Source organism: Protopterus annectens, chromosome 7.part0, assembly GCF_019279795.1.
Source record: "Protopterus annectens isolate FY-2018-M chromosome 7.part0, PAN1.0, whole genome shotgun sequence".
In the NCBI taxonomy this organism is placed as follows: Eukaryota; Metazoa; Chordata; order Ceratodontiformes; family Protopteridae; genus Protopterus; species Protopterus annectens.
In genome coordinates, this window is record NC_056739.1 from 1,023,854,726 (window position 1) to 1,023,881,899 (window position 27,174).

Below are 27,174 nucleotides of genomic sequence, written 5' to 3' on the forward strand. Positions count from 1 at the left end.
TTGCAATCTCACAGAAAAAGCCAAAAGGTAAATAAGCCTACATACCCTACTGAATTCAGGTCTATCACCTCACTCCTATATTTTGATCGAAGTTTTTGAAAAGTCATCTGCAACCAAGTTTTGGAAAATGTTACTAAATGTGAACATTTTGTAAAGACTTCGGTTCAGGCTGAGTCATGTTGTTTTCATATTCTTTACTTTTGTCACCAGCAAAATCCTCAGCAGTCTGAAAGGTGAAGCCTTCTCCATTGCACTATTTATTGACCTGAAGAGGACATTTGACTCTGTCAGCCATTTAAGTCTTAGTACTGCTTCCTTAATTTTGCAGTTACCTAAGTGAAAGATGCAACTCAATCAAATCTGCTGACATCTCTGACTGAAGCTATTTGACTAAGGGAGTGCCACAAGGCTCACTTCTTGGTCTCTAGTGCTTAATCTTGTAATGGGCCAGATGAAGCACTACTACTGCTCACTGCCCTAGAAACAGTTGGTCAGAGGTGCAGGAAGATGCTGAAGGGGCGGAGGTCATACAGGGGCATGTAGTGACCTGAAAAGCGCATTTTACCTTTTTCTTCTACTATGGTAAAAACTGTGATAAAATATGCACATACATGATCTATCTTTAATAGCTGCATACACAGCCAACTGCAGTTGCATTAAGAATAATTCCACATAAATTTTATATTAAAATAATAAATGAAACTACAGTTCTCATCACCTCACTCCAAGTGTGAATGGGACATATACTTTCACCTGACTGCATGGCCTTTGAGTATACCATTCATAAAGACTACCTGTATGCTAAAAACCTGAATGAATAAATGAAAGGAGGACAGAAGTTTTAATAGGCAATGTTAAACTCTGGCTTTTATGTGGCATTTGGGCATTGCAACAGTTAAACTACATATTGGTGAACAACAATCGTATTTGTTATATGGCATGGACTCTATGGTTTCAGTCTGTTTCTGGCCATAGTCCAGACAGCCTTGTGTATACTTTATATTGTGGATATAGTGAAGATAGGTTGGCCATTTCCAACTTCAGAAAACAAAGGTATACATTAAGCCATCAGCACTATAGACAGAAATAAATGAAAACCAAAGTGCATGCTTCTGCTTCTTCTGCAATATCCTAGCAGGCTGACGACAATAAATGTTGGTTTCTGAGTTTAATTAAAAGGACACACACACATACACAGTCATAGACATTGCTACTTAAATCTGCATTATGAGATTTAAGTCCAGCTAGTGCTTCAACTGTAGAAAATCATTTTTATTTACTTATTTATTTTACTTATTTACTTATTTATTTTACATTTGTTAACCGGGAGAGTCCAACTTGGTATACGTCCATTTTCAGTGGAGGTCCGGGGAGAAAAGCTCCAGAGCAGTAAAATCATTAACAAAAGAAAGACATGTTAGCCAAAACAACTAAACAATATATAGAGTACATATTCTTTATACTTGTTATAGAAGTATAGTACATATAAGAAAGTGAGTTAACCAAAGAGTGCATTTGCCAACATTCACAGGCTACATTAATATATACATGTTACAGAGGTGTTTAACAGCAAGTATAGCAGGAAGATAGAGTAGATAACTTCCATAACTCATTTCTACACATGAGAGACAGGCTATGTCCTTTAGGTTTCTTTACAGTGTTCAGTGATACTATTACCCCATGCAGACATTACAAAAGCAGTAAATAAAATACAAATTTGCCTGTAAACATTTTGGGATGTAGAAAAGTACAATTGTTTAGGTAAGCTTACTATAACAGTAAATGTTCAAATGATCCCTGCTGCAGTAGCCTAAGATATATGTGTTATATCCTGCAAAGCTTCAGAACACCTTCAAGGCACCCAAACCATTAGCTTGAGCTGAACTAGCTAAAAACACAGGTTTGGGAGCCAAAACCTTCAAAGCTTCATGCCAACTGACAAAAGACATTGCTAGGAATAACAAAAAAAAAAATGCCCACAACTGGCGTAAAAGCACAACAAAAAAACAAGGGATGGTGGGAGGGAGTGGCTACTGCAGCAGTGATAATTCTAACATTTACTGCCATGGTAGATTTATTTACACAACTGTACTATGCTCTTCATACTGATCATTGCTGTGATAGCCTAACCTATATGGGTAGGTTTTCATAGCTTAGAACAACTGGGAGGTGGAAGAAGAAGGGTCCAGCAGCTCCTGGAGAATGGTCCTAACAAAACTTTTATTCTAGACCTAAAGAAGGAATCTGGATGTACTGCTTTGTAAAAGTATCTATAGAGGACCAACTTGCTATTTCTAGAATACTGTTAGAATTGAACACTATCCAAAAGGCATAGGTGAAGCCAAGGCACTGGTAGAATATGGCTTGACCCTTCCTGGAATAGTTTTATTGCAGTGGGAGTAACAAAAGGTAATAGCCAGACACATCCATTTGAAATTAGTCTGCTTTAACACAGGTTGTCCCTTCTCCTTACTGTCACAAGAAATAAACAGCTGATCAGAAGTTCTGAAAGATTCTGTAATGTCAAGATAGTACCTGAACTGTCTGTGGACATCCAAGGTATGAAATATCCTTCCTCCCTCATTTTGGGGTTCAGGGAAGAACACAGGGAGATGGATAGTTTGGCTTTAAATAAACTTGGATACAATTTTAATCATAAAAGAAGGCTTAGTTCTCATGGAAACTGACTTGTTGAAAATGAAATAAGATCGACCTACCATAACAGCTTACAATTCAGATGATCTTCTTCTAGTGGTCAAAACAAGTAATAAAACTGTTTTCTTTGTTAAGAACCTCAAGTCAGCCAAACAAGCTGGTTCAAATGGAACAAGTGTTAGCCTCTCTAACACAAAATTAATGTCTCAAGGAGAAGCCACTGGTTTTCTTGGAGGTCTCTTATGCAAAACCCCTTTCAAAAACATTTTGATGTTTGAATGCTTTGAAAGAGGGGGATCCATGGACAGACATGCTAAAATGGAAAATAAATGAACCTTGATAGTGGAATAAGACCAGAGATAGGAAAGTAACTCTCACAAATATTGTAAGACAAGAGAAACACTACTCTGAATGGGTTCTGGATATGATTTTGGCACCAACTAGAAAACATTTTCCATTTGTTAATATATAGGTTCATAGGTAGGTACTAGGCTATCTGCCTGAAGGCATTTATAAGCCTAGCCAGAATTTGTTGGCTTTCGCCGCCCCCTTAGATTAGTTCCCTGTGCCTCTATCCAGCAGAACCACTGAAGTGATCCCCGGGGTAAACTTTCTGTTTCCCATCCACTCATCAAGGTTTCTTTTGAAGAGTGTTAGTGAGGAGCTTTGCCTAATGTAGATTGGAATCTTATTCCAAAGCATGGGAAGTCTCTGGGACAGGAATCTATCCCTCCAGCATGTCCTATTTATTGTTGTGGTGAGGTTTAGATCCCTAGAGCATGTGGCTCAAGGGGATAAGGTTTTCTTTAGGTGGAGCATGTCCATCAATTCTGGGTTGGACATGGCCTTGTATATCAGGCAGAGATCACCTCTGAGTAGGTGGAATGCAACCAAGTACAGCTGGAGTTTCTTCAGTCAAGCTGCATAGGGCATCTGTTTGAGGCCAGTGATCCTCTTGGTGAGGTACTTCTGTGGTCTTTCCAGCTGTTGCAGGTGTCATGTAAGGTACATCCCAAATGGGGCGTTGTATTCTATGATGGGTCTGATGAGTGATGAGTAGGGGGGCACAATCACCTCTTTTGATCTGGATGCGAACCCTTTTGTGATTAGGTGGGCCACGTAGAAGGATTTTCTAACCACTTTGGCAATGTGATTATCAAAGGTGAGATTACTATCTACTTGGGTCCCCAGATCCCATATTACATCTTCCATATTTAGGGGACTACCACCTAAACGGTAATTTGTGGGTGCTTTGTTTTTTCCAAAGGGGATGACTATGCACTTTTTGGCATTTAGCTTGAGGCCATGATTTTGACACCAGGTATCCATCTCAGTGAGACCCTTTTGGAGGAAGTCTGTGTCAGCCAGAGAGTCAATTATAGCCCCTAGTTTGCAGTTGTCTGTGAACCTGGTCAGCCATAGTCCTCATGTGCTTGCCTGTAACTCTGAGAAGTATATGCCGAACAGGAGGGGTCCTAGAACTGAGCCCTGAGGAGCGCCACTTGTAACCGGTTTAGAGTCGGACGTAGCTCCCACAACTCTCACCATGTGGATTCTGTCTATAAGCCAGTTGGCAACCCATCTTGTGACGTAGGGGTTTATGTTCAGGCTGGTGAGCTTGTTTATAATACCAGAATGGGGAATGGTGTCAAAGGCCTTAGCGAGGTCTAGGTAGGCTGTGTGTACCACCTTTCCCTCGTCTATGTGATTTTCTAGTTGAAGGCTTTTTTGCCCGTATTAGTTCATCTTGCACATCCTTAGTAAACAGATGCCTAAAAGGTTTCAAAACCTTATCACCCACACAGTCAAAGTTGTTTAGGGGTTGGTATATAAAATATCCCTATTTTTTAACAAGAAAAAAATCTTTATTAAATAATCACTTATGACATAGGCAATCATACATTTATATAAATGAACACAAACCATATTGACATATTTTCGATTGCAAACAATATACATCACTCATAATCTATCAGTCCTTGTCTTCCCTTAAACCTCATTTTTTCTACAAAACATTATTCTGCATGTATTGTTCCCACAATTCCAATTTTTTCCATACAATTTGCTCCTACCGTTTTCTAAAGATCCCACTTCCAGTTGTTTTATACGTTACTATATTGATTACTTTCTAGTACAGTTGGTTTAGACTTTGATTTCCATTTTCTAGTAACTGATTTTTTGGCACCCACTAGCATTAAACAAAGCAAGGCCTTACCATGTCTAGACAATTCTGATTCTGCATCACAGCTCAAAATGAATTTGCTCACCCAGTATTTCTGACAGAGTAGTCTGCAGGGAATTTTTAAAGTCTGCCAAGTCATTACACTCCCAAACAAATATGTTCCAGTTTACCTCTTTTGTCCCTGTTCTTGAGTAACTAGAGCCAGTCTGTGAGGAAACTTGTTTAACGTCAAAAGAAGCTAGAGCTGGAAGGGAGTCACCACTGTGATCTTGTGGGATCCCTTCTGAATCTACAGAATTACCTTGAATATCAGTGGAAATGTTGAAAAAGCATACAGGAATATTTCTGTCCAAGGAAAGGAAAAGGCATCAGTCTTCGAGGCCTTCTTGCATGAAGTCCTGGTGCAGAATTTTGCCAACTGGTTGTTCACAGAGAAGGCAAAAAGGCCTACCTGAGGAACTTGCCACACATGGATCAGATCTTGAAAGACCCCTTGATCTAGTTTCCATTCATGAGGGTCTGCCTTTGTCCTGCCCAGCTTGTAATATCAAAAGTTTATTAGAAACTAGAGGTACTACACAAGATGAAAGTAAAGTTAACAATATTTCAATCAAGGGGACCTACGACCTGTAATAACTGCAGGCAGTGTAGGTATATTGGTAACTGTTTGTCAGTTTATTTTAAACATAAGAGGAAAACATATTGGTGTAAAAGTTATTTTACTTGTAATAGTCAGATGGTTGTGTATGTTGCCCAGTGTCTTTCATGCCCAAGTTATTATATTGGAATGACAACTAGGTGTTTGAAAATAAGAATCCATAAACATCTATTAGCCAAAAAGAAGAAAGTAACGCTCTAACTAGGCATTCTATAGTTTATTCAAACTGTAAGAAATTTGTTTTTTCCGTGTTAGATAACATCAAACAACAAAAATATTCGGGAGATTTCAAAACATTAGAATGTAAGGAATCTTTATGGCAATTACATCTTGGGGCAGACACTAAGCCTGGTTTAAATGAAACCATTAACATCAAGTGTTTTTTGTTTATGAAATAATTTCTTTATATATTTACATATATATATATATATATATATATATATATATATATATATATATATATATATTATAAAAACACTGATATTTATTTATTTTACTTTTTACATACAAAAAAATGTTTTATACTTTCGAATGTTATTTTATTGATTTAATGGGAAAACTTTTTAGAGATTTATGATGTAATCAAGCATGTGACTATTAATTGATTATAAAAGAAGTGTTTGGGTGGATTGTGATTTTTTTTCTGAAGAAGTTCACACCCAATTAAAGTGGATGAAAGCCCTAGTATTTGTGTCCGTGTCTTTCTAGCATTAGTGGTGAATATCACAATTTTTATTTTAATCATTTGTTGATTTAAGTTTTGCTCTGATAGAATGTAGGAAGTAGAGTGAGATTCTGCTATAAAGCTATATCCTGTGATAACATGGCTAGTCTGCATGGGGGCAAGACCTGGTTCACCTTTGCTTGTTTATGTACCACATCACTGTGGCATTATCTGTAACAACTTGAAGAAGTCCTGGGGACCAAATGTGATTCAGAGAGTTGAGTGCCTTGATAAGGGCAAGCATCTTTTTTACATTCATATGCTTCTGTCTGTCTTTGTTGGACCAGATTATTTGCTTGTTTATCCCCATAACCCTGCCCCCCAAGCAAAGTCCAAGGTGTCTGTGGTGACTGACTGTTTTGGAGCAAGAAGGGAGAGTGAAAGATTTGCGTTCAGGGTATTTGATTTCTCAATCATATAATTTCTCTTCTCATACATTCCAGAACTGGAATCTGTAAAGATAATAGGTGTTGGTGCTACAAATAAAAAAGGCCATACCTAGGTATCTTAACTTAACTGTCTGGATTTCACAGAATGTCCAGATTTTTCTCCATATTTTTGGTACGTTTTTCATGCAATTGTGGTTTTCTGGTAAACCACTGACAAATCATTTAGGATTGAAGTCAGAAAATAATAACATACATTTGAGTTTCAGACTTCATAGCCTTCATAAAACTCATGCTAATGCAAAACCTGTTATTCTATCAACTTTCTAAGTTTGTAAAAGTAATATTTAAAAATGTCTCTATTTTGGAGCATTTCCCCCATTATTTATGGCTTAGTCCAGGTTTATTACTCTAACAGGTTGAGAGGTATGAAAGAGACTTCAGATACCATTGTATCTTGCTCATGTGGCATCTGACCAGAGGTATCATGAGAAGCATAGACGTCATGGGGCTCAGAATCGGTGGGTATTCCCTCTCTTGCCAACTAGGGGGATCCCAGCCACAGAAAATATTGCTAACTCCTGGTCCATCATATCTGCATGCACAACATCAGAGTGATCTGGGGGGAAAAAATAGATCTAAATATAGAACTATGTTTTTTTTCCTGTGCAAGAAAAGCTCTTTGCACTTATGTTCACTTGGAATACCAGTCTGTCTAGGAGATCTCTCAGCAAAGAGAGAGATTCCCAACCCCCTGAAAAATAGTCTGCATAGATACGCAAGTCATCCAAATTTAGAAAGAAGTGGATGCCCTGTAGCCTGCAATGTGCTATAACTGGAGATTGACACTTTGTGAACACTCTTGGGGCAGTGGATGGCCCAAATATTATAGCAGAGAATGGAAAATGCAATCCAGACATATAAAACCTTAAGAAACATCTGAATCCTTAATGGACAGGAATGTTAGGATAAGCATCTTTTAAATCTAAGGTTACCAAAAAATCACAAATGCGGAAGAAGGGGTAAGACACTGTGTTGTGAAAACATTCTTGAATTTGAGTACTATCACAAACTATTTTAAGAAAAAAGGTCCATAACATATCTCTAGACATTTTCTTTCTTTGGCATCATAAACATTTTTAAATGAAAACCTCTTCCTGACTGGGAAAGAGGACCTATTTATATTACCCCCCCCCCCCCCAATAAAACATGTGCTACAAGATAGGAGGGAACAGAAGGGTTTGGTCTGGTGAATGTGGAATAATTCCTGACCAAGGAGGGAGCACTTCCACTGCCATCTGCCTCTCAACCTCTTAGTGAAAAAATTGGGACAAAGCCTAAAATAATGGGGGCACAAAGGCCTAAAAATAAGGACAGATTTTAAATATTGCTCTTATAACCTTAGAAAGTTGCTAGTTTAACAGGATTTGTGTTAATATATTTCAGGAAATAAACTCTTAGTGATTTGCCAGCAAACCACAAATTTTAAGAGGAACAGACCAAAAATATGAGGCAAAAATCTGGATGTCCTGCAAAACTCTTAAGGTTGAGAGCTATAAGTCCCTCTACATTTATGCTGGCACACACATACTCATGTGCACATGTACTCACGGGCATGTGCATACACTCACCCACTCACACTCACATATATCCATGCACTCATGCACAGTCAGATATACACACTCACTCCTGCACACTCTGAAACATGTACTGATGAATACTTGCAGACAACTGGACACACGCACACACACACACACACACACACACACACACACACACACACACACACACACACACACATTCCCTTTCTGAGAGGAAAAGAGTTTGATGTCCCTTTTGTGACACACAGATACAGCATTCTTAATAAAAAAAATAAGCAGCCTGAGTCAGGACTCCGGTGGGGGAACAGTTCGTGAATTTATTTAAAGTGGAGGCATTCAGCCCCTACCCATTGATTCAGTAGCCCTTGAAGTTGATAGTATTGTTTAGACCTGACAATGCAAACTCAAGCATACAAATCCCTTCTTCAAAATTGCATAAATAGAATTTGGTCTAAATTGCAACACAAGAAAATTCCAAGCAATGCTCACTGATACTTCTCAGAAGCTTATCAATACTGATCGAATCAACACCAAGTACTCTAGTGGTTTAAATATTAAAGAGGCAACAGAATTCAAATACCTAGATGTTTAGATGGACTTTTCTGTGTTATTTATCCATTATACCAATTGGATAACCAAGGCCAGGGATTAACAGATCACTTACAGCAGAGGCATGGCATATATTTATGGCATATATTTAATAGCCACAATCTTTTGCCCGGAGTCGAATAGGCATTAACAATGTACTCAGTGATTTGTAAATACATGTTGGAAAGGTTACATTCACTTTCCAAATAGAATCTGTAGCTTTACTACACTGTATGGCCTTCAGGAACATCACCATTTTACATTAAGAAGATGGTCTGCTTCTCTATCACAGAATGATCATTTCTTGCACTAAATTTATATGCACACATTTTTTTTAACAAGGTCTGTTCTTGGGTTATCATTATATCACACTTCTTACATTTTCAGTCCTCTAGACAGTGGTACCGTCATAATAAACAGACTGAAATTTTGCATTCTAGTTGACAAGAAATCATCTTTAGGATGTGGTGTTTACTTACGGAAACTGCCAGCCCTCATACAAAAAGTCTGAAATCATAACTTAGCTTTCAAGTGCTTAAACCACACAGAACTCCAGTTCCTCATTACTGTTTACCCAACGGATTTATTCAGTACTGCCACAAGCATTTAAGTATGCTGAGGAATTCTGTGCATCCCTTTTCTTACTGCATCTATTATCGCATAATAATTATTTCCAACATAAACTGCCTCTGTTCTGTACTGTGATTCTAATGTGCTGTAATTTGTTTTATTTAGTTTCTGGCCAGAGATCAAGATTATTCCACCCTTCTGATTAACAAATAAACAAACAAATAAATGAAAATGCCAGAATGTCCCGTATTTATACTGCATGGGGCTTAACACTCTTGTTGCCTGTATCTCAGGCTTGCTCATGTAACACCCTCATAAACCTTGAATGTACAGTGATATATCAGCCTTTGAAGCAAGCTCCTCCTTGGCCAACTATGCTGCCCCATGTGGCAGCCTGCCTGTCTAACTCTTTTCCCTCCATTTCTTCCTCCAGTCATGTAAACATCTGTCCAGGTCATATATTTTTGCCCTATATGCATGCCCCTCCACCATCAGTTTCCTGGGGACAACATCTGCTCATATCTAGTATAGCCAGAACATACCTTTCTATTTACACCCACCTCATCCTCTCAATATCTTCTCCAAGGCACTCACCACCTTATCTTTCTCTTGCAACTAGCCACAGGTTTTGCAGGGTTGCTTCATTCTTTGGCTTCCCATAGCTTGTGAAATATGCCTCCTCTTTTAAATCCTTTTACACAGACCTTAATAAAGCTTAATTATGGCTTGACTGATCACAGGGGCTCCCATATGCCATCTCTTTCAGAATTTCCCATAATTTGCAAAGTGTGTGTATGCTTTATCCCCTTTTTGGTGAAATTAGTAATGCAACCTCCTTAGCTCAACACTCTCTCACCACAAAAGCACACACAGAATGCATACTTTTACCCCTCTTACAAGATGAACTAATATTTGCCTTAGAAATTACTTTATTAAGTAAGAAACTGTGTTCCAGCATACAAAACACTGAAGTGCTCATTAAATCTGCTACCTTCTCCCAAATAGCAATATGTACCTTATTCCTCCTGTTTTGTTTCTCCTTCTGCTAAGAGTTGCCCCTCATTCTTCAACACTATTCTTCCTCCTCCTCCTTTCAACATGGTTAACAGGGGACTGCCAAGCAGTTCAATGAAAATAAATGAAGTGTGAGACTGCGGAAAGTGAATACTTGTGCAAGCAGCTGTATCCCTAACAGCCCCAGTACTTTGATATCAAATACAACAGTGCATAATTTAATTTATTAGTTTAAGGGTAAAAGTCAGTTAACTAAGCATGCAGGTTGTTTTTTCTTTTCTTTTTATATCTGGGAAGGGAATACAGATAGGAAAGGGATATGTGGTATCTGTGTGAATAAAACTGCAGAAATCAAAGGTTGATATGAAGGAAAGATTGTCTGAATATAAGGCTTCCTAAGAAGAGCTTTTTCAAAGAAATAGTAAACTTAAAAGACAGAACACTACTATTAGCTTTACAAATGCAAGAAACAGCTCTTTCCAGTTACTAGACCACTACCATTTTTCATGCTTTTTATTTTCTAGCCTGTTTGCTTAACCAAGTTCTCCTTGTCTGCAGCATAAATTAAGAACATTGCTATACTTCCACCTATATAAAAACAGGGAAAATGTATACTTGATACACATATCCAGACATGCATGGGCATCCAACATGACTAAACCTAAATTTAAATAGGCAAAGCATGTGGATATAACATGTCGGTTTGGGCAACTGTTCCTCTATCAAGGGGTAACGTCTTTTCTGGAAGATGTATATACAGTAGTTGTGTGCATGCAGTGAGTTAAAAAGGGGTGGGGTGGAAAATGTATTGCGTTCTTTGTCTCCTGAGTTTTTAAGGGAAACATCTGAAAAATATGATAAAGGTTCAATCAAAGATGAGAAGCAGAAAGTGCATGCAAGATCAGCCTTCCATGCATTGAAGTGTGAAGTTACGTGGCAAACTGGAAACATATATTCAGAAGAATTGTCATGCAGAATACATGAAGGTTATAGCTTTTAATCAGAACAAGTGACATCAATTCAACATGAAATGAAAATGGCATTACAGAAGTAGACAAAATGCAAAGGGTACTGACATATATTAACACGTTTAAGGTACAACTAGCAAAGTTTCAGAAGTTACATATGGATAGAAATGAGCAACTGAGTTTGGCAAAGAACGACTTTCAGAAATGGCATTCAGCAGAGTATCAGGGACAGAGAAAAAGAGAAAACCTTAAGACATTTTGATTGTGAGAGAGACTTCAATAGTGGTATATTTGGAAAGAAGGCATGAAATACATATAGCAATCACTGCACAAAAACCAGAGCCTACAATCCATTCCATATTTTTGCATCATTCAAAATCTCCCTTCAAACTCACTTTTAACTCATCATATGCTTTAATAAAAGAGTCCTCCAAAGAATTATCTATACAACTTCTTACTTACTTTATATAGTACACCTTCAACAGATACTCGTAAGTCTGCTCTAGAATGGAGAGGGAATAACATTTATTGCTACTGGTCTCATTTCAGTCTTTTTATATAGACTACAGCCTTCAGAATCCAACAATTTACCAAACTCATTCATACTCTCTCTTTGTCTGTCTCTCTGTCTCTCTTTATCTCTCAGTGCAGCAGATATATCAAAATATTATCTACAAATAATGCATTTTTTACTTGCTTATCTTATATTCCTGAAGTTGAAATGTCTCATTATAGAAGCTGATGGATCTAACTTCAACACAAACAAAACAGCTGAGAAAGGGCACCCTTACTTTTGCCTTTGGAAAAAGTAAAAGACAATGATAAACTTGCATGAATTTTAACTTTACCTCTGGAGCCATATAAAAAACTAATTATTAATTCAACAGTTTCTTTATAAACCCAAAATATATAAGCATCTCAGTTAAATAGTACCATTACATCATATCAAAGGCCTTTTTGCATGTAAACTCAAAATCAGCAATTATTCTGTTTATATTTGGCTATCATTCATCAGCATTCTGGTCTTCAATCCATTATCAAAAGTATGCAAACCACAACAAATCTACACTGATCTTTATCAACTTCCTCTGGAATATCTAGTGTCATCTACTTCTTGAAAATCGGCATAAACAACTTAGAATCATTATTAGAAATCAAAACATCCCTGTAAGATGAGGCAAAATGTATGTCTTCTGCCTTCTATTGTATCACTGTTGTAACTGCCTTCTTCCATGACAGAGGAATCTCGCATGATTCTAGGACTGCCTTTAACAGGTGACAGTTGTTCTTTATATTTAGTCATTTCTGTATGAACTTTTCAAACTTTTCTTGGTATACCATCACAAACTGGGTCCTCCCACTAACCTGCCCCTTAAAAACATTTACTTCATACTGTACAAGGTGTGGTAACCTTAGATCCTGAAAAAAAAATCCTGTGTCTTCTTGTCATAGTCAGCTGATTTTGCTTGGGCCTGATACAGCTTACTATTATTATGATCTCTATGAAGTAATGGCCCATTCTCATTTCTCAAACCAGCAACAATCCCCTTAGCCCTATGTTGTTTGTCTGTCTCATCCTTACTGTTACCTCCTTCTGATAGGTGAATTATGGAACTGATGAATAAAACACCATACCCAGGACATTGAGTAAATGATAGATTTCTTCTGATCAGGTCCTATTGTAGGATGAAAGCACTAAAGTACAGTTTATTAAAATAATTTTTCTTCAGTTTATTGTGACCACTGGGACTATCATTTACTCCATGTCCTGGGTGCAGTGCTTTATTCTAGTTATTTGGTATTTATTCAGCCTTTTATACTGTCAGTATTTTTGATTACTGAATTATGAAAATACTTATCCTTCCTGGACTCACAGATAAATTAACATTTTCTATCCAGTAGCCCTGAACTCAGTTTACCTTTTCCATTTCCTTTGTACAGATGCATCACTATCATAAAATGTATTTTCAGCTGTACTACCTGATCTCTCAGTTTTCAGACCCAACATATTTTTTCCATAATCTGATTTGTGTAATTTATGTAACCTCTCATTTTAGCTGTAAGCATTGTCCACAATTGGTCCCACTTTGCCTTCAAAGTCTGCAGATCTTACAACAGTCAAGAAAATAAATAAATAAAACATATGAAATACTAGTGCTACTCCAAACTGTGTGACGTGTGTGTGTGTGTGTGTGTGTGTGTGTGTGTGTGTGTGTGTGTGTGTGTGTGTGTGTGTGTGCGTGTGTGCGTGTGTGTGTGTGTGTGTGTGTGTGTGTGTGTGTGTGTGTGTGTGTGTGTGTGTGCAAAGAACATTCCAAAGGTATAAGATCTGTAATCACTATGAGATATTATTTCATGCTTCAAAATGCACACAATAATTCACTGGTTAATTTCCTAGAAATGATAAGAGCTTCCTCTTCACCACCACTCCCCATCTGATTGTCTAGAAATTAGCAAGCGATATGTAATAACTTTATATTTCATACAGTACAATACTACCACTTCTATTGAAACAGTTAATCTAATGCTGACAAAACAAAAGAGATAATCAAAGCCCTTTTTTGTCCAACCACACCTCACCTGGCCACCATACTGTGCGCTGTGTTCTGCCTCTACAGCATATGGACTAAGCTGTTCAGCCTTTCTCTATAATAGATCATCGTATGCAGACCAGAAGGCTTTGACACTTCACTCTTTTACAAAGAAGCCATCCATCCTCCTTCTACACTTACATTGCACCTTCTTTAAATCATTTAGGCATATACTCACAAATGGCTTTCAGTGCTTCCTGTGCATCACTGAAAGCCTTAAATCCACTAAGGAAATAAACATTGAACATACCAGGTAAAACATGTGAAAATTCTGCTGCTTCAGCTGATATCTTCACATTCACACCAAAAACTGTGGTCTTTGTTATTAAGTATGTACACTAGAGTTATTGCCAAAAACACTTGTTTATCTCAACATTGTGAATATCTCCTGGTGACCAAAGCTGAGGCAGGATATGATCTTTCAGTCTATAATTCTCAGAACAAACCAGTTCAACCTCCATTTATTTATATGTAATTTACCCTTCCCGTTTCTAAATATCTCAATCTCAGTCCTTCCATCTCTTTAACAATATTCATTACTTCAACTGCAGTTGGTTTTCATTTTCATTTTCTAGAATTTTCTTTTTTGGCAGCCAACAACATTAAACGTAATAAGGTCTTATTATGTCTAGGCAATCCAGATCCTGTGTTCTCACTCAAAAGATCCATTTCCTCAGGTACAGCAATTTGCTCCCCAGTATTTCTGACAGGGTGCTCTGCAGTGTAGTTTTAAAATCTGCCAACTCATTACATTCTCAAAACGTATGTTATCTGTTACCCCTTTATTCTCCATCACACAATCAACATTTGTTATCTGAGAGAAAAATCTGCTTGGGGTATAAAAATATCATGCAAACACTTCCAAGAAAAAATCCTAAACCTTCTGGACTTTGTTGCATACTTCAAAGTCATACATATGTCTTCCCATTGTTCCCTTGTATATTGCGTCTCTACCCACCTTCCCAATCTTTTCTAACCTCTTCTGATCGACTTTTGTAGTTATCATGCAATACTTTATATGCCCTGCTAAGTATCCCTTTTTAACAGCAGCTTCAGTTCTAGACCACTACAAATTCCCTTTCTCTTTGATTAAATTCTGACAGCAATCCCTAGTAGGGAAGACAGTCTCAAATGTACAGTAAAAACTTCAGGTTGGCCTCATCCCTCTCTGTCATCTTTCCCTCTCTAGTAATTTGTTCCCAACATCTTTGTCAGTTTTCTCCAGTAAATTCCAGCACCATCTTCTGTATTTTCTGAACCCCTACTTTCAGCCACCCCTATTAGCAAATTTTTTATTAATTCCTGTGTTGAGTTCATAGAACACTTTCTGTGACTTTATGAATATAATACTCTGTAGATTGTTATTCTAATTAAGGATCTACACCCACAATCCTTCTCTCTCTCTCCATATTTGTAGAACTCCTGGCTTGAACCTGACCCAGCCTTTTCAGGTTTCTTAGCAGCCATCTGTGTTGGACCGAGTCAAAGCTTGGAAGTATTGAAGTAGACCATCTCTACTGCTACTCCCATCTTGATTTTTGCTGTAACACATTCAGAAAATTGGACCAAGGCTGACTGATAGTAGCAGCTGATATTTTGGCAACAAAATTGCATTGTTTGCTTAATGGAGATTGTTGTTTTCTAGGAAGGCAACCTTTCTTCCCTCAAGATTTTCTCCATGACTTTCCCTGCCACTTCTCTCACTCCCTTATGAAAGGATACTACTGCCGCTATGTTCCAACCCTGAGACACTTCCACAGTGGCTAGGGATGTACTGAAATCAGTGGGGTTCTAGTACACTGACCAGAGTCTTGTGGACCCCAAGGCAACAGCCCATTTAGTACTATTGCTTTGTCATTTCTTAGGGCAAAAATTTACTCTCGGCCACCTACATGTCTATCCTGGTACGTGCCCACTCCTCTTTCTATTCCCCTCCTTCTTCCTCCTTTTATAGCATCTTGTCTTGTTTTCTTTTATCGATGAAACAAAATATTCCTTCGATATCTCTGCTTCTTTCCTACTATTCCATGATCTCCCATCTCTGTTCGGCTTAGCCAAGTTTGACGCTCTCTTCCTTATTTCTGCCATATTCATGATTAAAATTCTCTTCCTTCTCTTAATCCCTTTTGGAAACTCCTTTTGATATTGAGCTTTTGCTGCCTCCACTGCTACTGCCACCCTTTTGCGCAACCCTTGTACTCTGCTTCCTCCACCTTTCCACCAAAGCTCTTCCATTTCTTGTATTTTTCACAAATCAGTAGCCTCATCCTGCTGTGTAGCAAAACTGGCCTTTTTTGTCATTTTGGTTTCTTGCCTCTTCCACGGCCCCTTATCCATAGCTCTGATAATTGCATCTATGACATAGCCCCATATCTTGTTTACTCTGTCAATTTGCCCCTAGTAGTCTAACTCAATGTTGCCCCTGTACTCAGCTCATCATAATTCGCTACTATAAAATTCCACACCATTTGTTTTGTCCTTGTGTTATCACTCTTCCTCCAGACATGATCATTGCTAACTAGTAGCATCTTTTTCTGGTCATTCTTGACCTCCTGTACATTGGTTAGGACGACGTGCAGAGTTCTGACCTTTCTAGTACAATTTCCGATTAGTTGGCAGAACTCCTGCATGGCCAAATACTTCATTCAGCTCCTTCTCCTCTCCGCCATAGCTTTGAATCTCCCTTTCTGCTACTGGTAGATTGAAAATGAAAAGTGCACGCAGGATTACAGTCTATGTGCCTGACAAAAGAAATATAATATCTGTGCTCTGCAGAAAACAGAAGTGTGTAATATTGGCATCAGCCTGCTTGCCTTACAAATATGAATTAACAAAACTGTGAATGAGCACAGTATTGTATCTCATGCATCCTCCATATGTACAGTGCATTTAGTACTCAAGGTATTCCTGTTTACTATAAGGCAGAATGATGTGGCGGACTGTGAACTCCATCTATAGGTACCTCATCTTACCTTAGATACCCAGGGATGCAAGGAGTACCTGGAGACAGGAAGAAAAACGTACTTTAAAGTGATGGAAAATAGGAAAACCCGGGCCAAACCAATCCCAATATTATTTAAATCTCTCTCTCTCTCTGTAGGTGCCATTGACTTGGGTTCAAGTCCTAGTGATAGATGAATTAAAAATCCAAAAAGAAGTTGGTTCCATGCTAGTCTGGTGAGGTCCTTCAGTATCATCCCTATGGTTGTTGTCAGCATGTCCAGCCATCTGGTTGCAGGTCACCCTCTTCACCTGCTTCCTTGGATCTTCCCAAACCTACTGTCCTTCTCCAGTGATCTTTCTCTTCTTACAGTATGACGAAAATAAGACAGTTGTAACTTAATCATTTGCACTTCAAGTGACATAGTCAGTTTGAACTTTTCCAAAATTGATTTGTTAGTTCTTCTGGTGGTCCACAGCATGCATAGAATCCTCAAGCACCAAAGTTCAAATGAGTCAGTCTTCTTTCTGTCCTGTTTCTGTAGTGTCTAGCTTTCATATCCATAATTGACCACTGAGAAAACAAGTGCATGGACAAATCTGATCTTTGGTTTTTTCAAGAGCCTTCATTGCAGAGTGACAAAATGCTATTCTGCGAAGTATTTCTTTCCAGTTAGTTGCTTCCATATTTAAAAAAGAGACCAGGAGATTAAAATTTTTACTTCTATTCTATCATATTCAAGTTCAAAGTCTTTATCATTTTCCATGTTCATAATCTTAGTCTTGTTTATGTTCAGTTCTAATCCCATGTTATGATTTTCTGCTTTGACTTTTCTCAGTAGATACAGCATATCGTCTTTGCTGTTGGTGATGAGCATTGTGTCATCTGCATAGCACAAGTTGTTTATATTTCAGCCCCCAACTTTAAAACCAACAGTCTCTTCTTCCAAATTTGCTTTTCTGAAGATCACTTCACTGTAAAGTTGAACAGGTAAGGTGACAAGATGCATCCCTGCTTGACACCACATTTTATTGGAAACCAATCAGTGTTGCCATATTCAGTTCTCATTGCAGCTTCTTGATTTTCATAAAGGCTGTTTATCAGCTGAGTTATGTGTTTGGGTATTTCCATTTGTGCTAGAATTCTCCAGAGTTTATCATGATTCACCCAGTCAAAGTTTGCTGTAGTCAATGAAGCAAAGGTATACTGGCTTTTGGTAATCTTTGCCCTTCTCCAATATCCATCTAACATTGTCAATAATGTCTCTTGTCTGTGAAGATGAAAGCTATGCCATCGGGTAGTTTTCCTACCAGCAGGGTCTTTCAAAGCAGGCAGGTTTAAGCGGAGAAGCCAGACTAATGATGTACCGAATGCGTGATAAGAGACCTTGGGACCCAGGTGGACAGTAGTCTCTCCTTTAGTAGTCACATCGCCACAGTAGTCAGGAAGTCCTTCTACGTGGCACACCCTATCATAAAATGGTTCTCATCCAGGAAAAAAAATGTCATTGTTCCCCTCTACTTGTCACTCATTGGACCCATTATAGAGTACAATGCCCCTTTTGGAATGTACCTCACAAGACATCTGCAGCAGCTAGAAAGGCCACAGAAGTACCTCACAAAGAGGATTACTGGCCTCAAACAAATGCCCTACACTGATCGCATCAAAAAACTCCAGCTTTACTCCGTAGCATATCGCCTTCTCCGAGGTGATCTCTGCCTAACATATAAGGCTATGTCAAACCCAGAGCTGTTGGACATGCTACACCTAAAGAAATCCCAATCCGTCCGAGCTACATGCTCTAGGGACCTAAACCTTGTCACCACAAGAAACAGGACACACTGGAGGGATAGATTCATGTCCCAGAGACTTCCTATACTCTGGGACAAGCTACCCATCTATGTCAAGCAAAGTCCTTCATTAGCACTCTTCAAGAAAAATCTTGATGAGTGGATGGAAATAGGAAATACTCCCCGAGGATCACTTCTGTGTCTCTGCTGGACAGTGGCACAGGAAAATAACTTTCTTGGGTGGCATAAGCTATGGAACCTTGCTGGCTAGACTTACGTAGGCCCTTGGTACAATAGCCTAGTACCTACCTATGCACCTATGAACCTATGAACCATTCATTTGGGCAGCAGCAGATGGGTAGTCTTGGAGGCAGAAGATCGCATTTGATACGATAACAGTGACATCGAATTTATACTGCACAGAAGAAAACCACAACAATCTACTAATATATTCTGCCAAAAAAACTTGATGATGATGAGACAACAAAAAGAAGAGATGTATAGTGCTGGAATATGGTCCTCTAGGTTGGAAGGCACTCACCATGCTAATAGGGAAGAGCTGATGGTCACCCAGAGTATGCCTGGTGTTTGTGAAGCTGATGAATAAAAGCCATCAGGTCATCCTGATGCTGATGTTGCTGGACAGAAAAGGGAGATCAGAAGTTCTAAAGATATTCTTACTATAGGAACATGGAATATACAAAGCATGAACCAAGGAAAATTGGAACTTGTTAAAGATCAGATGGAAAAAACAAAAATCGATTTGTTAGGGATTAGTGAACTCAAATGGACAGGACAGGACCACTTTCAATTAAATGGGCATTGGATCTGTTACCCTGGTCATGAAACATACAGGAAAAATGGTGTGGCATTTATCCACAACAATAAGTTTCCAAAGACGGTACTAAAGTATACTGTTATCAGTGATAGAGTCATGTCAATCTGTCTACCTGGAAAGCCAATCAATATCACCTTGATCCAAGTATACACTCCAATGACAGACACAAAAGATGAGGATATATAATTCTTCTAAGAACAACTTCAAAATGAAATAGATCAAATTCTGAAACAAGCTGCATAGATTATTATGGGGACTTCAATGCAAAATAGGAAGCCCACCTGTAGATGCAGTGGTTGGAAAGGACAGCATAGGAAAAATAAATGAAGCCAGTGATAACTTAGTTCAGTTTTGCAAAACCAGCCATCAGTCATGAATACGTATTTTCAACACCACAAACATTACCAGTACACATGGACTTCTCCAAATGGCATGCATTGAAATCAAATTGACTACATCTGTATAAGACAGAGATGGAAATCTGTAGTGTTGACAGCAAGGATTAAACCAGGAGTTGATTGTAGAAGTGACCATGATTTTGACATGCAAGATCAAGGTAAAGGTTTGCAAGAAGATCATTAGAGACCTTCCAAAATATGATATTGAAAATATTCCACACAAGACTATTGGATAAAATTAAATAACAGATTTGCTGTTCTTGATACAGGAGATAGAGAGCTTGAAGAGTTATGGAATGACATTAAAACTGTAATTAGTGACAATGCTGAGAAAACACTCCAGAAGAGAAATTAAGAAAAATCACCTTGGATATTGGAAGAAACTAGAAAAGTAGCAGAACAAAGAAGACAAGCAAAATTTTCCAGTGATAGAGAAATTCCAACCGGAAATTGGGAATGCTTAAAGACACCAATGGAATGATACTGAATGATGCAGAAAGCATTAAAAGAGATGAAAAGAATATATGGAAAATTTATACAAAAAAGGCAATGTGGTTAACATTGGGGAAATTGAACCAGAAACTAATGTTGAAGAAGAACTAGATATCTTTAGAAAAGAAGTCATAGCAGCAGTTAAACCGTTATCAAACAACAAGTCACCTGGCATCGACGGTATTCCAAATGAATTAATCAAAGGCTCAGAAGATGTTATTATGACCCTCAGTCAAGTGTGTCAACAGATTTTGAAGGGAAAAACATGGCCAACTGACTGTAGATCATTGTTCATACGTATACCAAACAAAGGTGACTAAGAATTTTAATAACTACAGAATGAATGCATTAATTCCACACGCGAGCAAAATGCTGCTGAAAATAATACAACGAAGGCTACAATCATACATTGAGCAAGAACTACCCGAAGTTCAGACTGGTTTCAGAAAAGATCGATTATTTAAATAAACTGATACAATTAAACTCTGTATGTGTCCACGTGTGAATGTATGTATATAATCACATCCTGAAAACAGGTGAGAGGAAATAGGATCATAGACTTGTTGCTGTGCAGTTCAGAAAGTTTCTGAACCAAATTAGGTGACATACTATTTATGTGTACTGCTGCTCATTTGTTTCACATTGAATATTGTTCTCTCGAAGTCACATCACAAAATAGCAGTAACTGAGGAAATGATACTTTTGAGTGGGAACATAGGATCTGAATTACCTAGACATAATAAGGCCTTATTAAGTTTAATGTTGTTGGCTGCCAAAAAGCCAAATACTAGAAAATGAAAATAAAAATTTAAACCAACTTCAAAGGTCCATACAGGGGTGTGCTGATGTGAGTATATCCCACAATTATGTCAGTTCATTTGCAATAGCAGCACTTAATGGCTGATGTAATAACAATCTGATATTTGCCTTGTATGTCATGTATATGTCTCCGTGTGTGTGTGTGTGTGTGTGTGTGTGTGTGTGTGTGTGTGTGTGTGTGTGTGTGTGTGTGTGTGTGTGTGTGTGTGTGTGTGTGTGTGTGTGTGTGTGTGTGTGTGTGTGTGTGCGTGTGTGCACGTGTGCACGTGTGCACGTGTGTGTGCACGTGTGTGTGCGTGTGTGTGTGCGTGTGTGTGTGTGTGTGTGTGTGTGTGTGTGTGTGTGTGTGTGTGTGTGTGTGTGTGTGTGTGTGTGTGTGTGTGTCTATATGTGAGCACGTGTGCCCACAGATGTTTGGATGGGCAGGTTATTCACAACATGCTATGTCTGTAACACCAATGTTTTTTTTGTATATGTTTTCACTGAAACATAGTGATCTCACTGTAACTACTGTAGCATATATTTTCGGAACACAGCTTTGGCATACACTATTGTTGTTACTACATTGTGTTAGCTCTCTTACACTGCCTCCATTATCATATGCATAATTACTTTGTCTCAAGTCTTGCTCTGGTCCTGTGTGAAGTAACCCTCCTAGTCCTTCTAGCCTTGAATGTTTTAGAATTTCTTCTGGCCTGTCCTTCTGCCCAGTTGTCCCACTGGTATGGCCTGTGTATATGTTCCCATATCCTCTTCTCTCTTTTAGTGCAGACATTAGATGAAATTCACAGTATGTGTATGGTTTACAAAATGCTGCAGCTGAGTTGTAATGTTATGAATGGCTCACAGCTAATGATGCAGAAAGTATGTTCTCAAGCCTCAAGAGCATTTAGTTAGGTAGGCTAACACAGTGCTCTTTCATACAGTGGGTTATGCAGCTGATCATCACGGAGTCAGTCATTGTCTCCTGCTTCCTGACCCACTGCTTATGTCAACAGAGCATTTATCAGTCATTCGGAGCCTGGTGTATATATAATTACGTGTGTTTCCTTTTTAATAAAAAGAGAGCCAACACTGGCATATGAAATTTAATGCAACTGCAGACAGCAGCTGCAAAGACTATTTAAGTCAGTTTTCCATGCACTTTGTGCCCAAAAACTAAATGATTGAAATTAAATATCTGCATGCAGTTCTAATCCATTTCTGTGGCTTAGCAATCCAACACTATTTTTGAGTTGAGGTTTGAGCTTAGTCAGGAAGTAAGCAAAAAAGCATGAGTCAAGTGCTTAGTAACATTTGTTGTGAAATCCTGACAGACATTTCACCATGCATTTAACCATAGCTAACCCCTGGTGTTAAGTAGAAGGACTCTTGTGTTCCACGTTTCATTTAAGTTTTTTTTCCCCATTAGACTACAAATCAAGTATGTTTGCCAATGCTCATACTGTGCATTTTGCCAACACTGGGGTTGGGGAACTAGGTTTCAGAAGGAAGTGGAAGACTCCATTTTAAACACTAAGCACAGACCTATGCAGTGGTTTCCAGTATATCAATTATACTAGGAGCATGAATGGAATCACTAAGCTATTATGAACAATACTTTCTAGAAGACATACCAGGGCAAGAATGGTGGTGAACAACAGAATTACTTTTTTTATAAACTGAAAAACTTCTCCAAAGCTAACTTTGGGCTCCTAAAAACAGAGGTGGCTAACTTCACAGCACCCATGCAAATGGAGAATAGTTGCATGACTGCTGAATCATACACCAATACACTGTATGAACACGTACACAAATGCATGGATTTCGCCATACCCAGTAGAACCAAGATGCTCTCCTCCAAAAAAAGGAAGCCAATGTGGTGGTTCCCTGCCATAAACAAACTCTACAACAGAAGGAGAAAACTGATGCGGAATAAGGTGAAGTCCCAAGACTGGAAAAACTCCCTTATCAGCCTAAGCAAAAAATTGAGATCCCTCATCAAATCCTCTAAAGCTAGCTATGAAAACAGAATTGCAGCAGATAGTAAAGACAGCCACAAGGCATTCTATAGTTATGTAAAGAATCTCCATAGCAACACCAATTTTTGCTCTGAGCTACTGCACAATGGTACCTCCTATACCGAACCAACAGATCTTGCCAGTATACTGGCTGACAGAATCAGTGCTAACTTTACCCCTTTCTCCCCCCAAATGACCAAACACAATACCAGTAGCTTGCCAGGCACCCAGTATTACTGCTGCACAGGTTAAAACAGCACTGTTCAAGGCTAAGAATACAGCTTCCATGGGACCGGACAATATTCCTAGCCGTGTTCTACAGGAACTACAGAGTGAACTGGCACCTCACCTGTGTGCCCTGTTCAGTCACAGCCTCACCTCAGGCTTTGTCCCTACCGAATGGCGCACTGCTACAGTCATCCCTCTCCACAAAGGAGGAGCGACTACAGACCCTGGGGACTATAGCCCCATTAGCCTGATGAGTCTGATATGCCAAGCTATGGAACACATCATCATGGACCTAATAAACAAGGATATAGGGAATCTCCAAACTCTGGATCCCACTCAGTTTGGTTTTGTGAATGGTAGATCATGCCTGCTCAACCTGGTTGACTTCTTTGAGTCAGTCACCAGAGCTGTGGATGAAGGCAAGGTGGTTCATACAGCCTACCTTGATCTGGCCAAAGCCTTTGATACCATTCCCCACTCGGGAATCATAGAAAAACACACTAAGCTAGGCATCAACCCTTATATCACTAGGTGGGTTGCAAAATGGCTTACAGATAGAACCCACAGTGTGAAAGCAGCTGAATTCAAGTCCTGGGTCTTCTCCTGTTTGGTATCTACTTCTCTGAAGTCCAGGCCAACACAAAGGGACTCTGGCTGACAATGTTTACAGGCAATTGCAAGTTGGGAGCTATTATTAACTCCCCAAGTGATGTTGACATCCTACAGAAAGGCCTCACTGAGACCAATGACTGGCATCAAGACCATGGCCTTAAGCTCAATGCCAAAAAATGTGTCATCATCCCCTTTGGAAAAAACCCAGTTCCCATGAATTACCACATCAATGGTAGTCCACTGAACACAGAAGGTGTTATAAGAGATCTGGGAACACAGGTTGACAGCAACCTCTCTTTTGACCACCACATTGCCACTGTGGTCAGAAAGGCCTTCTATGTGGCACATCTCATTACTAAGGGTTTTGCATCCAGGAAGAAAGAAGCCATTGTCTCCCTCAACTCTTCCCTCATTAGGCCAATCATCGAGTACAATGCCCCATTTGCCATGTACCTCACTAGACACCTGCAACAACTGGAGAGGCCACAAAAGTGTCTCACAAAGGAGGATCCTAGGCCTTAAACACTTGTCCTATATGAACAGACTAAAAAAGCTCCAACTATTCTCTGTCTCATATCGCCTACTTAGAGGCGATCTCTGCTTGACTTACAAAGCCATGTCTGACCCAGCTCTGTTAGAAATGCTACATCTAAAGAAATCCCATTCCCTCAGCACCACACGCTCCAGAGACCTCAACCTGATTATCACAATCAACAGAACAAGCTGGAGGGACAGGTTCATAACCTAGAGACTGCCCATGCTATGGAACAGACTTCCCATACATGTCAAACAGAGCACCTCACTTGCCCTCTTCAAGAGAAATCTTGATGAGTGGATGGGAAACAGAAAATGCCAGGGTAATCCTATGGGCTAGGCTTGTAAAGGCTCCAGGGCCATTAGCCTAGTACACACCTATGAACCTATGAACCTATGACCCCTTGACAGACTAATATTGATTTGGATGGTTCTGACATGAAAGTTGCAGCTTGTTGCTTAAGAAGAGTCTGAGGGCCAGACCACCTACCCTTAATAACAAACATACAAATAAAGAAATGAAACACATAAAGATAAGTGAGTATTTAATTTATGTATGCATTCAGAAACACTTCATATCTAGTGCATTATTTTATACTTAGTGCCAAATAGCATGATTTGTGACTGACACTTAACAATCATTGCTGTTTGTAGGTATGCCTGGAGAAACAGGACAAAAGGGTGAAAAGGGGGATCCTGGAAAACTAATTATAATAGAAGAAGGATGGGAATCTGCCATGAAAACTCAAAAAGATGAAGCTGACATATTGGTGATACTAAAAGGTACGTAAAACTTTATTTTCTGATGTAGCTCCAGAGGTTTCTAATTACAAGAAGAAAAAAGTTATTTCAGAACTTTTCAAAAACTGCTTTACACAAAACAGAAGTACTAAGTTGAGTAATAACAAACAGGGTGCATGCCCTGCCATAGCAAAACATAAGGATTAGTACCAGTATTAACATTTATTATTGTGACAAACGAGAATCCAATTTCTCTTGCTCAATATATGTTCCAGAAACTTTTTACAGTATTATTATTGTTAAAAGTCCTAGTCAAAATGTTTTAGTATAAATTTAACTGCCTTAGAAATTCAGTCTACTAAAGCTATTGGAAATTGCAAATTGTACTCAGCTCAAAAGCACTTTACTTTTATTTTATCTTAATGGCCAAGGTGTTTACCTCACGAGGTACAGGGTTTGAATCTCACCGTTTATTACCATTGGGCTATTGTCTAAGTATGTAATAGTCTGCAGACTGACTGCCTAGTATTTACCTATGAACCTATGACAGCAGAGTCAATCTACTTTAGGACCTGTTGGAAAGACAGGTATGTATCCCAGAGACTACTCCTTCTCTGGAATAGGCTCCCCATCCATATGAAACAGAGTTCCTCCCTAACCCAATTCAAGTGTAACTTGGACAATTGGATGGGAACAGGATATTTCATCCCTGGTTTGGCACCTATGTCTCTAATTGACACAGGCAGCCTATAAAAGGTTCATCTCCCAAACCTCTGTTTGTAAATGCTTCATTGCCTAAGCCTCTGCTTACACTTACCATGGGCACAAGACTTGTCAGAGATTTTGGATGCGTAGATAGGCTTAAAGGCCTCAGTGGTCATTAGCCTAGTACATACTTATGAACCTATACTGAGAAACTATTTACCACTGTTTATATGCAGTGAAATAGTGGGCCAGATTCTAAAAGACTTCCTCTCAAAGTATGTCAATTACTTCAAGGGAAAGTGTTTTAGAATCTGGCCACCCTGTGAAAGCCTGTTACAATGAGAACAAGTCTTTTGGAATCGGGCCCATTGAGAAGTACATTTTGCATACTTGTAATGATAAAAGTAAATAAATATCTTTAGCTAGAGTCTTAAGAGTTTTTATTCCATCTGACAACTTGCATTGCACATAAACCTTAACACACAATCTAAAATGTGCTGTCTAAAAGGAAATTCCTTATGTACTCAAATGTTATACATTATCTTTTCACAGCACATTTTTCCCGCAATATAGCTTAACCCATAGGTTAATGAAAAAATTGAATTATGTAGAAAATCCTAATTTTGATTAGTGGTGATAGGGAGATGTTATTTGTACCTTGGTTTCCAGACAGTTAATGCATAACCTATTTTGATGTTGCAGCATTTTTGTAGATACATATATGGTTAAAAGAATTTATAGTGAGACTGGATTTAAATGTCAGGGTGATTTCTAAAATTTCTGGTACACTGGAATTATTATTAGTTCATTAAATTATTTATCAAACTGCAATAAGCAGACTGTTTGAATGCTGACTGTCTAATGCTGATAACATACCAAACTCTTCAGCCATATTGCCTTATCACCCTGCTTTCTGCTTTTCTTACCTTGGTGTATATTGTCTCCCTCTAACATCCCATCCTTCCACTCTGCACCTTTCATCTCCATACTTCATTTCTTGGCTGCCTGTAAAGTATCCTGCCTTTCAAACTTACTTTCCCCTCCGGCTCCCTATTTATTCCCTTTACTGATTAGAGTCTTCTACTGCCCCTCTCTTCTCTGCTTACTGCCTCAACATCAGTGCCACCACTTTAACCCAT

At 38.7% G+C, this 27,174-nt stretch overlaps 1 protein-coding gene across 1 annotated transcript in view; it reads left to right on the forward strand.

The window, feature by feature from the left end:
* The window catches only part of GLDN (gliomedin), a 333,993-nt gene that overhangs the window by 78,627 nt on the left and 228,192 nt on the right, over window positions 1-27,174 (forward strand). Inside the window, exon 5 of the mRNA XM_044077573.1 lies at window positions 25,244-25,372. Within this exon, the coding sequence (XP_043933508.1) occupies window positions 25,244-25,372 (129 nt within the window). The remainder of the gene's footprint in view (window positions 1-25,243; window positions 25,373-27,174) is intronic.